Below are 14,741 nucleotides of genomic sequence, written 5' to 3'. Positions count from 1 at the left end.
TGGAGGACTCACCCAGGAGAGAGACCCCAAATAGCCCTGGAAAGGGGATTGGTCACCTAATCAGGTAAGCACCTATCAGGAAGTGCTCTGACGTCACCTGCCTGGCCTGACCACTCAGATGCTCCAAGAGTTCTCTGCCAACCTTGGAAACAGGATGGCAGAACCCAGGGACCCTCAGATGTTCTGCAGTTGGTCCTGTCCTTCAAGGTGATTTTCCTGTCACTGAAATCAATATGATAAGGTTACAAGAGCTCCTTCACATGCATGACATGCCTCACACTTGTGGTTGCCACTTATCAAGTATTGGTCAGTAATAGTTTTCTGACAATAGTTGTTCTTATTAACATTGGATTTGACAAGCATGTTCCTGCATGCCATTCTCCATGTTGGTATTAGGTAAACGCTACTGATTTTTTTGATCCAGGTTTGAATGACATACGACACACACGTTTGTCACTGTCTTCCTTTCTTCTGGATTGGAACATACTCTCCCTATTATAATATCTTGCTCATTTAAGGGAGTCCCAAACCAGATGTCTGGGATAGCCCCTGTTTAGAAGTTTCTCTGTAAGGACTTCAGCATTTTTAGGCCATACTTGAATATTGGTGCAATTTCTGCATAATTGAAAAATTAGCTAAAGGGAATCTCTTGCTTTTGACAGCGTGGGTGAAAACTGTAGAAGTGTAGAAGCGGATTTCTGGCTGTGGGTTTAGTATAAAAGAAACTTGTAATTGCAGATTCTCGTGTTGTATCCATATGCCAAGGTATTCCACACATTCTCTACTCAGGTTGGGAGTAAACCTGAGGTTGTAGTAACATGAACTTTTGGGAGTTGTTCATCTTATCCACATTAGAGAGAAAAAAAAATGAAATGGTTAGAAATCTAGACCAGAATTTGGTATTCTCAAAAAACAGAGCTATCTCGTTTTCTATATGCTGCTCTTCAAAAATACCCATGTAAATCATAACGAAACTGGAGTCACAAGTCACCCCCATGCTAACTCCTTTCAATCCTTTCCATCAAATTCAAATACATTTTCGTTGAGAACAAGCTCCATACATTGAAGTACAACGGTATGATGAGCATTCTCCATTGAACAGGTAAAGACATCTTAAACAGCATTATAAGCTTGCTTTTGAGGGTTGTGCGTATATAAAGCCTCAATATCCATGGTGACCAGTACTTTCTTACTCGGATCAGAACTGACCCCTTCAAGTTTCAAAATCATATAACCCATGTCATTAATATACAACGGGAAATCGTTGACCAATGGTTTGAAGAAAGTATCCACAAATTTTAATACTAGTCCTGTGGCTGCACCAATCATATATACTATGGGGCTAAGAAGGGAGTCTAGTGCGTCTTTATGAGTTTTGGGAACTCCATGGATTACCAGTATCCGGGTATGAGTACGGTTCAAAAACTCAAATTCCTTCTTACAGGTAATACCCTTGCGAACAGCATCTGCACTAATGGTCCTGATCAGGATGATGACTTTTTTCTCAGACTCTCCTCTTAGTTTTTGAGAGTGTCCAGGTACATTCAACATTTTCATTTTATCCTTATACTGTTCAGTATTGAGAAGTATGATTCCTCCTCCCATGTCACACGGTTTCAGAATTATTTGCTAATTTTCTAGGAGTTCTTTAAGTGACCTTTTCACTTGGGGAGACTGGCTGTAGGGGGGCCCCTGTACATATTTAGTCATATTTTGAATTTTGGTGTTTTTTTATTTTATTTTTTTTAAACAAAATTGTATTAGTTTTCAGCCTTAACTGTGCCAACATACAGTGTAGAAATCAAGTAGCTCTGCATACAGAACATAGTTTTAAACAAGCAAACTGCTTATCAGATCTATAGGAATGTCTGAGCATTCTTGTATTATTTAACAATGATGATGAACAACAAAACTCTATCCCAATCGCCCTCCCCCCTAACTTATTACATACCATTCCCAGCAAATCATATGTGAGCAAGGGAAGGATGAGAACCCCTTAACTCAAAATATGCAGAAGTCTCATGTTTCCTACAAAGATTAATCTCCAGTATCTTTTAAAGGACGCTACTAGCCCAAGCGCAGTCAACCCTGTGCTTCTGTCTCTGCCCTAAACGCTTCTACTAATGTGACCCACTTTAGAGATATTGCTTTTTCGTCAGCCCTCTATATTCTTCTCTTCTGAGAGCTGAACTTTCAGCCTGTCTCCAACGTAATACCTCTTCCCTCCATGAGAGGAGAGATGATGAGACTTCCAGTGCCTCGTCAACTGTCGTTTTGCCAAAAGCATAGCCAAGTCCATGAAGCGTGTAAGTACCTTAGGGCTATGTTTTCTAGTGTGTAGTCCCAGAAGGACATAAGCGGGCATCAGTTCTACTGTCACCTCCGTGATCTCTGTCAAAGTGGCTCCTATTGCAGTCTAGTACTATGATAGGGACAGACATACCCAAATCATATGGCGAAGGTCGGCATCAGTGGTCTGACAACAAGGACATTGCGCCGTTAAAGTGTGGTAGATCCTAATGAGCCATATGCGGAGTGAGGTCCGCTCGATGAAAAAGGTAAAACTGTATCAGCTTAAACCTAGTTTTACGTTACACTTTTTTTTAGCATTTTGTAATAGGAAGGACCACTCTTTGGCAGCAATGTCTCTACCTATATCAGTTGTCCACGTGGCCTTCAACGTTTCCAAGGATTTGTGGAGATGTGCCCAGATCTCACGATATAGCAATCTATTAAGATGCCGACCATGTCCCATTGTATGAAGAGCCTGAAGAGCTTTGTGTGTTATCAGTTCAGTACCCTGTGGTGTCCAATGATTGCGTACATATGACAGTATTTTAGCATGAGTTAAAAAGAGTCTCCGACAAACCATGTATTTGCACAAAGTCTGAGTGCAGCAGTAGCATGCCATCTTCAAACAAGTCTCCTAAGGTAAGTGGACCCCGCTGTTCCCAAACCCTGAGCATAGCTGCCGTGATAGTTCCTGAGGCGGTAGGGACCCCGCATAATGGTATGTTAGGCGCATAGGGGGTTGCTGAGGCCCTGTAGCATGTAGTTAGTTTCCAAAAAGCCAACACCAAACGCAACTGCAAGATAGCCCAGATGGGTAATTTTGGGGACCCAGAACATAGCAAACGGTGAATGAAGCCCTTCTTCCACACTGCAGCTGTACAATTGATCTATTCCAGATTATGGCCAGATAACCAGTAAGACAGCCATTGAAGTTGGTCCGCAAAAAAGTAGGCCTTGAAGTCTGGCGCACCCAAGCCACCCATGTCTGGGGGTAACTGTAGTTTCGTCAGGCCGACTCGACTGCGACCTCCCCCCCATCTTAAGTCAATCAGAAAGGAGTTCAATGTCCGAAATATGCAGGGTTGTACCATAAGCGTCAAGTTCACAAAATGGTGTAAGACACGCTGTAACAGTAACATTTTCGCCAGTGCCACTCTCCCAGCTACTGAAAGGGGTAGAGTGATCCAGAAGTCCACTTGGGGTCGGAGCGATGTAATCAGCCGGCTTAAGTGACCTTCTAGCAGATCTGCTTGGTCCCAGTATATTCGAATACCAATATACCAAGAAAGACAGAGGTGCTATTGTGATGGACATGGATCCAAATTGGACTGTGGGTTCCAAATAGGTGCCCCGGAAGGAGTATGCATATGGTTTATCGGGATTAATTAGAAGCCCTGAAAGGAGTGCAAATCAAAAAAAAAGCTGTGCAATCCTCTCTGTGCCTTGCCGCAAATCCCTATAGTAAAGTATCTTATCATCTGCATATAAGGAGAAAGCTTGGGTAGTGGAGTTGAGCACAATTCCCCAATCATTCGCTCTGCGGCAAAGGTGTTGTGCCAGTGGCTCCAATGCCAATACAAACAAGAGGGGGGACAGAGGACAACCCTGCCTAGTTCATCGGTGAATGGTGTAAGAGGCGCTCATGTCTTGGCCCTGGCAGTCGGGCCGTGTACAAGAGCTTTGTCCACCGTATAAAATCTGCAAGTATGCCATAGGCTTCCTGAGAGTATTGAATGCTTGCCGCTTACCTAAGCAGCCAGCATGTGGATATTGGTGTTTCGACTCAACCATCAACTGAAATAGTAAGCAGATATTCATCGATGTACCGTGGCATTTGTCCATGTGCAGTAGAGGTGGGAGTAGTCCGTGCACTAATACTTTACTAAGGAGTTTATATTCTGTATTTAGAATAGACAGAGGTCTATAAGAGGACATCTGTGTGGGAAGTCTATCCGGTTTAAGAAGAGAGGTCACCACTGCTTCTCGAGTAGTAGCTGGAAGCATTCCTTCTTCGAGGGAACTCTTATACAACTTCTCTAGGTGGGGAAGCAGGCAATTAGTGTATGCAACATAAAATTCCTCTGACAATCCATCAGAACGAGGGGTTTTATTACGTGCCATCTCTTAGTGCCTTGCGGACCTTGGTAGTCGTGATTAAAGCTTGCAGCGCCTCTTTCTAATGGTTCACCTGCGGAAGCGGATGTTGGTGCTGAAACCTATGTAATGACTGATGGTCTGCAGGCGGCGGTGTGGCATTTAAATCAGCATAGTAGAGACGAAAGGCATCATTATTGCTAGTTTGATTATTTACTATACTCAACTGTGGAGATTGTATCATTGATATAAGCGTGGGGGATTGTTGTGGCATGATTAGTTTGGTAAGAAGGGTGCCCGGTTTGTCCGCTTCTAAATGTGTCCTTTGGGTGTAAGATCTATAATCTACCACTCGCAAGCGCTCTAGAAGGTCCGCCTGACGGATCCGTGCTGTTTGTAATTGTGCTGTCTTGGTGTCGTCTAGGGTCGCCTCTTGCTCTAGAGCACCCAGATTATTTCCTAGGTGTGTGAGGTCTTTCAGAATTTCGGCCCGTGCTCCCACCCACATAGACATGGAGGATCCCCGTATTATCACTTTAAAGGCCTCTCATTCAATCAATGGGGAGGTGGCAGTGTCTGTGTTTTCTGAAAAATATGTATCTATAGAAGTAGCTAGTGTATCCCTATAGACCGTGTCTTCCAAGAGCGTGGGCTGTAGGTGCCATGTGGGTATCGGGATGGGTATCCTTCCCTAATTCAGTTGGATCTTGAGTGGGTTATGGTCAGACAGCGTCTTACCTAAATATGGGGCATGGGTTATGTGGGATTGCAAACTGGAGGTACACAAGAATCGGTCTAGGCGGGAATGGAGCATATGTGGGTAGGAATACAAGGAATATTCCTTCACATACACATTATGATTCCACCATACATCCACCAGGTCCCACCCCTCAACGCAGTTGCGCAATATTCTGGCCTGGTGAACCTGTGCGCACTCTAAAGAGGCGGGTGTGAACAGTTGAGGAGACCATCCAGCACTGCATTTGAGTCCCCCCCCAGTACCCAAGGGATGTGAGCCCAGTCCGATAACACAGTAGAGCAGCGTGTATGAAAAGCATCTTGTTCTTGGTGTGGTGCATAAAAACAACCTAGTACTAACGGTTCTCCATCCAAGAGTCCCTTGAGTAGTACATAGCTACATTGTGATTCAATTTTAGTGTCTTGGACTGAAAACTGAATTCTCGCCCTTATCCATATGGCTGCTCCCTAGGCATACGCTGAGAAGGAGGTGTGAAACAATTGTCCCCACCACTTGCGCTGTAGCTTTAGGGCTTTTCTGGTGTAGTAAGGTGGGTTACTTGCAGGAGGGCAAGATGAGCGTGGCGTCTGTGTAGTTGTGCTAGTACCCTGTGTCGTTTATAGGGCGCTCCCAGTCCTCTAATATTCCAAGTAATTATATTGCATGATTTAGTAATCGTGGCCGTTGCCATTAATGAATGGATTGTCAAGCCATTTGAACCCCATGGCCCTACTGCATTCCCCCTGTGTTTTAGTGATGAAGGAAGCTTACCAATAACAAGCAACCACCCTACTCAATACACGGTCCAGCGTCCACTGTGCTTGACCAATGTAACAAACTGATACATAAAGATAGCAAGGCTAACGGCGGTGGGGTGCTGTGGCTCATACGCCAAACTATACATTTGCACCACAACCATAACACCTCATCGAGGTTCGGACCCAGGTCTCATCAGGAATTAGCTACTCACATAGGTATCCCCAACATTAGGCTTATAATACAAGGATATTACAATAGATGATAAAGTGCCAATGTAATGACGGTTGATAATCAGTGTCAGAGAAGTATCAGAGCGGCGATTCAGGTCACAGTGCAAAGAGCTTGAGGTTCTTTCCAGCAGCGTCACCAGGATCCCTGAAGCAGAGACGAGCAGCAATAAGGGCAGCCCTTCACTTTCATAGGTCGTTAGCTGCCTGTGGCATAACAGTTGGGAACAATGCTACACTGCCCTCAGTTTCAGTATCTGAGTCCCCGGCCATGGACAACTCTATGCTGGACCTGCGGTTGGGGTCCCGCCGATAAGTAGCGAGTTGGATGTCCTCCAATTGACTTTTACGCACCTGCCGTGGGGACCGACCTCCCCCTCCATTGTTCACGGTGTCCTGTTTACGGCAGACACGCTGAGTCCGCCGGGCAGAGTTCTGTGATGTAAACTCCTGTTGCTGGTCACTCCGCGTTCCTTGGCAATTCTGATATAGCCATTCTCTGGCCGCCATTGGAGAATCAAAGATATGAGAATGATGCTCATGTTTAACTTTCAACTTTGCAGGAAAGATCAACGCGTATACAAGGCTTTGTGCCCTGAGGTGTTTCTTAACCTCTTAGAAGGAAGCTCAGCGACGCTGGACCATCACTGTGTAATCTGGATAGAGAGATACTCTGGAGCCGTCCACAGTGATCGGCACGCATTCCAGCATGGCCCGAAGTAACATGTCTGTCTCTATAGTTCAGTATTTTTGCCACTATTGGCCGCTGTGGGCCCCTCGGGATGGGTCTCCTGGCAGGCACACGATGAGCCCGTCTACTGTGAAGAGGGCGGACAGGCCCTCAAGCCCCACCTTCGATTGTAGCCAGGTCTCAATGTATTGTGTGGGACGTTCTTCTCTAAATAGCTTCAAGAATGCCCCCTATCCGGATGTTATTCTTGCGCGCTCTGCCTTCGCCATCCTCAGCTTGGTCTTGAAGTTGTTCCACTTGTTTGCTCAGTTGCTTCAACATGGAGTCGTGCTCTGCCTTCGCCGGTGCCAAGGCAGCCAATGTTTGTTCCGACGATTTGACTTTGTCCGCCAATTTGTGCTGGTCAAATTGAAGTCTGTGGTAATAGCGCCAAGTTTCTGTTACATGATTTCTCTGGAGTCCCGTATTTCCTGCAAGATAGGATCTAGCTTGACTCTGCTCTCGTGGGGGAACACATTCAGGTGGGGTGGAGGAAATCAAGTCTTCCGAGGGTGGGGAACGGTGCTGTTCATATTCCTCCAGCCTAGGGGGCTTAGTTTTGTTGCGCCCCATATTGATAACGAATTGTCCCCATAAGGTCAGGGGGCCTTACTCCTCAGGCCATTCAGATCCTCTTGCTCCCAGCCGCTGCCTCTGGTCTTTGCCACTGGGCCACCTCGCAAATGAGCGCTGTATCATTGTTTCAGTACTCCATATCGTAGGGTAGCCCTGCACATCCCATCTCAATAGCGCCGCCTGTCCATACACACAGCGTGTTCACGTTTCTACTTCTATGGGTGCCAGCCTCATATTCAATGCTGTACTCTGGCTCCTCCACAGTTCCCCCCTAGTCCACAGCAGGCCGCGCCAAGCCGCAGGCCTGCGACCAGGCCCCAGTCCTCACCAGTCACCAGTAGCAGCGCCAAGCCGTCCACTCTGTCGCTGGTTTTGGGGCAGGCAGCGCCGACACCCCCAGGGAACAACAGTAGGCTGCAGCACGGCATGCCCGAAGACCCACGTCCGTCAGCAGGCCTCCCATGTGCCACGCAACCGCCGCCCTCCTTCAACGTGTTGTGGCTAACAGGCACCGCGCCCAGCTTCCATCAGGGCCGGCTGCTCCCGGTCCGCCCTCAGTCCACTCCCGCCATCCACGCCCCAGCGTTGGCTGCTCGGCGGCAGGAAGGACGACGTATCGGGAGGGAGGACTCATCACAGGCCGCCGCAGTCACCACACAGGTGCCGCCGCTGTTATCCAGGCCTCACTGCATACCGGGCACCTCTCCGATCCTCCCCAGTGTGTTGTGCGGCTTCTTCACGATGTTGGGGACAGATCTCGGGTAGATGTTAAGACCCGGCTCCAAAGCCACTGAATTAGGCGTCCGCCATGTTGGACGTTTGGCCACACCGCCCTTGAATTATGGTGATAACTGCTTTCTCGAAGATTTCAACTTCTGGTCAAGTATGTCTAAGCTTGGGAGAAAAGTAGAGGGTGGGTTGAGGCCAGATATGTTGCCCTCAGCCTCAAGTCACAATCTACCTGTTCACAAATAATTTTTTCAAGCTAATACATCTGAAGAAGGCATAACAATCTCTAATAAGTTCAAATGTGTCCGCCGTAGTGCTGGGAACAAAGGACAGCCCCTTCGTAAGTAGATCTTTAGTTGCTTGGTTAAGGGTAGTGGTAGACAAAGAAAATATGAGGATGGTTCCCAATTCCTTCAATATAGTGGTCTGGTCTGTAAATAACGCTGGGAGGGGTCTTTATTAGGAAATCTCCCCCCTTTGTTGATTCCGGAATCTTGTTCTGTAGTTGCCCCTTCGGGGTCCTAAAAAACAGTTGTGGTTTGGCCCCTCTTACTGTCCATGTCTATTACCATAGGAAAAAAAATAATTCAAGCTACTTTCTTTTGATTCAGATGTACCTGAAAAGGTAACGATTTTCTTATTTGGCCAACCTTGGTTGTCTGGTAACTATGTACCCTCTTGAGATATGTTGTAATAATTTTCTGAAAGATAGGGATAAACCCCTTATTGGGAGAAAAGCTTTATATCTTTTTTTGAATGTATCCTTTTTTGTCGCAAAATGAGTTTTGTTCTAATTTGACCTCTTGAATTATCTTCTTTGCTTCATCAAGCACATTGGTTCTTTTGAGCCTCTTCTAATTCTTCAATTTTCTTATTCAGGATGACCACCACCTCCGTAGCGGTTTCAATAATAAGAAGCATTCAATTGCAGTACCAGCAGGTGGCGATCAATGACCACTCCTCAAGAAACGTATGTATTCCCAGGATGTTTCTCTTAGTCCTGTAAGAATGATGCCTGCCTTCAAGTAGTCAAGGATAAAGCCAGTATGTGACTCTGTTTTTCTGGCTTTCTTTTTCAGGTGAAGGAGCTTATTCCATTCTTTGTTCTGGGCCCTAAATACAACTATAGGTTTAGTGCCTACACTGGCATGACCTAGGAGTTTGGAAAAATCCTCATCACTGAACTTTATTGTAAAAAAAAAAAAATGTTTTCTATTACAATTGGATGAATGAGAATTTGTTGTCAACCTTATAATATTTTACACAAATAATTAGCACATTTGTGTAATTAAGTATAAAGATATTGAAAAACAAAAAAATTAATAAAAAGATTGTGAGAAAATATTCTAAGAAGTTTTTTAGATTATTCCGGTGTTTGGTTCAATGTTCAAGTTATGAACAAGCTAATATGATAGGATGTGTAAGAAGCTAAAGATATTGGGTTGGCAGAGTTTGCTTCTTAGTTCAAGTTAGTTTCCCCTGCTTCCACCTCCCCATAATCACTTTTTTTAGGGGCCCACTTCTTTGATTTCACACTGCCCTGATTATGCCACATAAAGCACTGCCTAAATGCTATGGGTTTAGAAACTATGTGGTACGAGCCCCGGATTTATGAATCAGGCATCTAATGGTATTTTGAAAGCTTCCTATTGGCACCATGTTGTGCTGAAGTCATGGCTGCATGCAAAACAGTAACCTAACTGGGAAACTTCCAGGGTTCAAACCATATCGTCATTTTGCATTGTTTTTTGGACGAAATATTAACTAACCAAGCAAAAACACACTTTAGATATAGTATTCTGCGTATAAAGAGTTTCAGGTATTAATTCAAGACTTGCCCCATTGATGAGACTAACTGGGGGAACTTGTGGAAAGATACTGTTATTTAAAAAAATTGAGTATGTTTTCTTTTTTTGCCCTGTATATCAGTACGAGGGTATTGGAACAATCCTTTTCGCCACTTTTGTTTTTAAAAATTATTTGCCTCCATTGAGAGTCATGTAAATGGTACAACTCCAATACTGCTATGCTTATGTCATTTTTTGTAGGAGGCAGCTGTAGATTGACATTTTACGCTTTGATAACCGTGTATTTTATGTTTTATTTATGAATGGTTGGAGAATTCAACTTTTTTTCTAATCTATTTTAAAGTCTTCCATAATTTATGCAAACAAATCTTGCTTTGCTGTTATATTGTATGTACACTGTATTTTTTTTTATTTTGTTCTTTATGGGGTAAGTCCGGAAATATTCGAGTTCTTTATACAAAAGGACAATCTTTCTGAGAAAGGTACTTTTTTTGCACTGGCTTTCCCTTCTTTGTCCCAGAGAACCCAATGAAGAGCTAATTGTCTACCTGATGGGCCCTAGTGTGATCAATATAGACGCTAAGAGCTCTTTTAGGGTCTAAGCAGTGGAATCTTCTCCTTTGATGGATAAGGAGGGTCGAAGAATGCCAGCAGGGTGATAGACGCCCCAAAGGAGTGACAACTTTAGGAAGGAATGGTGCTGTAGTACTAAGAACTAGCTTGTCCTGGAAAAAGGTAGTGTACAGCTTCTGGACAGAGTGCTTTGAGCTCACTCACATGACAAGATTAAGTGATCACTATGAGGAACACAGTTTTCAAGATCAGTAAGATAAGAGGGAAACTGTGCATTGGTTTGACTAGAGTGCCCGGCAGGAGTGTGAAAACCAAATTCGGGTCCAATGGGGTCATAAAGGGTTTTGGTGGAAACTTTCATCAGCCCTTTTAGAAAAAGCTTTAAAAGAGGTGATTTAAACAGAGATGGCTGATCGGATAACCGCAAAAAAGTTGATAAAGCCAACAAATAACCTTTAACTGCGGCCACAGCAGGGCCTCGTTGAACTACTGAAAGGGAGAAAAGAAGGACATCAGATATTCAGGCTTGAAAGGGCTGGCTATACCTAGAACAGAACCACACAACAAACTTCTCCCAGCTTCCTGCATAAATGGTTTTGACAGAGGGACGCCTGGTTGCCAGAATGACGTTAACTTGCTCAAGAGTAAGATCAAAAGCAGTCAACTGTTGCTGCCCAATCTCCCGAGCATGGAGGTATAAGTCATCCAGGCGCAGAGGCAGGAGTTCCTCCCCAAGAGGCTTGGATCGGAGGACTGATGCTCACGGCTAGAAGTTCTGGATACCACACTCTTCTCTGCAGTCTGGAGCCAGTATGATGGCATGGGCCTGGCCATTCCTGATCTTAAGAACTTTGGGCAGGAGAGGTAGAGGCTGGAAAGCCTACAGAAGTTTCAAGCTCCTGTACAACCGAAGGGCATCTCTGAGGGAGAATTGCCTTGGAAACTCCAACACTCAAATGCTTGGACAGTGCACTTTCTCAGAGGTAGCAAAAAAATCAAGCCAGGGTTCTACCTATTGCTGGAAGTCACCATTCACCACTTCTGAGTGTAACCACCATTCATGATCTTCGAGACAACTCCGGCTGAGTTTGTTCACCAGGCATTTAAAGATCCTGCCTGGTGGTGTACAGCCAAGGAGAAGATCTGGTGACTCAGCCAGTCCCAGAAGCGTAGACCCTCAACGCAGGACCCCATTTGTTGCAATACCACATGGCAGTGGTGTTGCCTGTTGGGACCTACACCCATCCGTTCACCCTTGAAGGATGGGAGGAAGGCCTTTAGCACTAAGTTAATCACCTGCAAGACTAACAGAATGAAATGGAGGCAGGTCTCAGCTGGGGACCAGAGTCCTCTGATTGTGTCATCGCTCAGATCACCTCTCTAGCTCAGCAACAATGAATCCATCGCATTTAGCTGTGGGTGGGACAGGCAGAAGGGTCTGCATTGGTCCTATTGCAGTCTAGCAGCCACCACCAAAGATCTTCACAGTCTCCTCCAACATCTCGGTGAAGTCTGGAAGGTTCCCTTGGAGCTGAGTTAAATGATACTTGATGCTACTGCAGAGCCTGCATTTGCTACATGGTATGCTCAACTCATAGGATGCAGGTGGCCAAGAGGCATCAGAGCCTCTCTCACTGAGACCCAGGCCAAAGATTGAAACATCAGGATCATAGCCTGCATATCCTGGACTTGTGGAGGAAAAGCTTGAAATAGCACCCTATACAGGATTGCTCCAAGGAAAAGGAGCTTCTGTGAAGGAGTCAGATCTGACGTTGGCACATTGATAGAAAATCCCAGAGAAGTTAACAGATTTGTTTTTGTCTGGAGGTGGACAACAAATGTTTGAGGTGAACCCACCTTCAGCAGCTACTCACAGAGGTTAAAGACCAACCCTCTAAAGAGAAGTACCCATCACCATCATCACTTTAGTAAACCCCTGAAGTGCCTTGATAAGGCTGAAGGGGAGCACATATAAAGTGCTTCTGGCCTACCTGAATTCACAGGTAGTGCCTGTGGGACTGCAGGGCAGGCATGTGAAAGTAGGTACCTGGCAAGTCCAACGCCATCAACTAATCACCGGTATTTAGGCCAGACAGAATTTTGGCCCAAGTGTGCATCTTGAAAGAGCCCTGGAGTAGCAGCCCAGCAGTTAAGTGGGCACCACATCTATTGCTCCCTTGTCCAAGCTTAGACTTCCCGCTAGAGGATAGACAAGTAGTCCTCTGGAATCTGTTGTGGTATAGGTGGCAGGTTTGGGAGGTTGGAGAGGAAAGGTAGGGCATTACCATCCTGGACAATTGAAAGCATCCAGCTTTCTGATGTGATTCTTTCACACCTGTGAAGGTAATAACACATCCGGCCTCCAACCAGGTGCCAGATCACACTGAGGATAAATTGCGGTGTTCTGCATTGGGGGAATGGGGTTAGTGTGTTGCCCTTGGGGGCCTGGACGTTGCCATCCGGGATCTTCAACCTCTACTTTGAAAGATTGTCAGGAATACAGAAGAAGGCCACTGAAAATGCAGGCTGATATGAACACACAACATTATCTTCTCTTTTTTAAAGCTATTTCCCGCTTACAGGGTTGGTTTTATTATTTTTTATTTTTATTTAAACTGCATGTAATAATGCTCATGCTTTTTTAAACAGCAATTTTGAAATTTTGAAAAAAGCAAGGTGTCAAGCGGATACTCATCTACAACAAATTTCGGTTACAGTTTAGTATATCACAGAATCCCCTAAATATCACCTCACACACCTAAAGAAATGTTGGCTCGCACATAAGTAAGCTACTTTTAAAAAAAATCACGTTGGACTTTCTTGCTTTGGTAAGTACGCTGCAACAGGAAAGGAGTCATGAAACGTGTTTTTTAATTAATGAATTGCACTCAGTCTCCGAGGTGATCTTCAAAAACGCAAAGCACTCGAAGTGTGGCCTGCAGATCTGAACTTGGCACACATTATGTTGGTTTCCATAAATGATGTAGGTTTCAATCAAGATGTATTCTCAAATAAGACACACGTCATGCCATGGGTGACATCGAAACTGCGACACAATATGCCAGACACGGCCTCAAAGTCTGAATGCTTCAGGTAAAGCACAAGGAACTGGATAAAATATCCCGTAAGGGGTTTTACGTATCAGTTGTAGCATCTGTGGAATGGAAACAATATGCCAGAAGCCTGCCACTAAAATTAGTAGCAACGCTCTACACGCGGTCTTGAGAACAGACAATATTCCTGATAAACTCGTCAGAACTGCATCTAGTTTTTACATTAGGTCTTAGCAGAGATGTCTACTATGATACTGTAATATAACCTCCACTTTCTACACGTTTTAATTATCTCTCCATTGAACCGGAGCATCTGTTTGTTTATAACGATGCGGTTTATTCACTTTGAGGTCATCCACTAAAAGAAGCTTGCACTGCTTCTTAACATGCTGTAGCTTTTTCTTTATTTGTCAGAAACAAGCGGGTAATGTTTCTGCACATGCTGTATCTGTTCTATGTGCCTGGGAGGTACTTGCATTGCTGTTGCTTGTGCTTTACCTGTCAGCAAACGTGAGGGAAGTTGAATTCCTGCTGAATAATGTGTGAGCTTGAATTGTAACCTTAGGAAAGCTTGCATTGCTCCTATCCAAGCTTCCAATATGCTGTGTGGAATTGTGATCCTGGTTAGAAACAGTTTACTTTACAAAGTCCCTAACGATTTATTTCTTTGCAAAAGCCGCCAAGCTGAAATGGGAGTCTGTAATACTTTTGCTGCACTGTACTAACATTTTCCATGTTAATAATAACACAACTTATTTTCATTCTGGAAAAAAAGGGCGTTTGCATCTGTAAATAAATAAATCAGCCCATTTTTAATAAGATTACAATTTGTACACAACCCACGTATGTATAACTGATTATCAGGTACAGAAAACTTCACGGCCTCCAACAGCAGCAGTGGGAGTGGTTTACCAGGCTTATATATTAATGCTCTAACTGTGGCCAAGAAAAAATGACCATAAGCAGCCGGAGCTCACAAAAGTTACGTATATATGTGTTTTTTATAAGACAGGTTGCAGACTTATATTTTGTGACTTTCTCTCCACTGTCTCGAGCTTTAGCAGATCGATGGCTCATCTACAGCCTGGGCGCCTTCGGTTACAGCTTTCACACACTTAGCCATTGTCTGGGACGCCCTACTGATGGGATCTGAAAAGAAAA

General features: G+C 44.7%; 1 protein-coding gene and 1 long non-coding RNA gene across 4 annotated transcripts in view; one reads left to right on the top strand and one right to left on the bottom strand.

Annotated features, from left to right (window-relative positions):
* Nucleotides 1-7,836: 7,836 nt before the first annotated feature.
* On the top strand, nucleotides 7,837-9,344 carry LOC138283470 (uncharacterized). Its single transcript, XR_011201260.1, has 3 exons — nucleotides 7,837-8,077; nucleotides 9,026-9,116; nucleotides 9,226-9,344. It is a non-coding gene; the product is annotated as an uncharacterized lncRNA (long non-coding RNA).
* Nucleotides 9,345-14,373: 5,029 nt separating this feature from the next.
* NDUFS1 (NADH:ubiquinone oxidoreductase core subunit S1) overlaps nucleotides 14,374-14,741 on the bottom strand; it is a 490,208-nt gene continuing 489,840 nt past the window's right edge. For all 3 annotated transcript variants that reach the window (XM_069225983.1, XM_069225982.1, XM_069225981.1), the window contains one exon: nucleotides 14,374-14,729. In XM_069225983.1, the coding sequence (XP_069082084.1) occupies nucleotides 14,638-14,729 (92 nt within the window). In that variant the 3' untranslated portion in view covers nucleotides 14,374-14,637. The remainder of the gene's footprint in view (nucleotides 14,730-14,741) is intronic.

This window comes from Pleurodeles waltl, chromosome 3_1 (assembly GCF_031143425.1).
Source record: "Pleurodeles waltl isolate 20211129_DDA chromosome 3_1, aPleWal1.hap1.20221129, whole genome shotgun sequence".
NCBI classification, from domain to species: domain Eukaryota; kingdom Metazoa; phylum Chordata; class Amphibia; order Caudata; family Salamandridae; genus Pleurodeles; species Pleurodeles waltl.
This window is presented reverse-complemented; position numbering and strand designations above follow the sequence as displayed.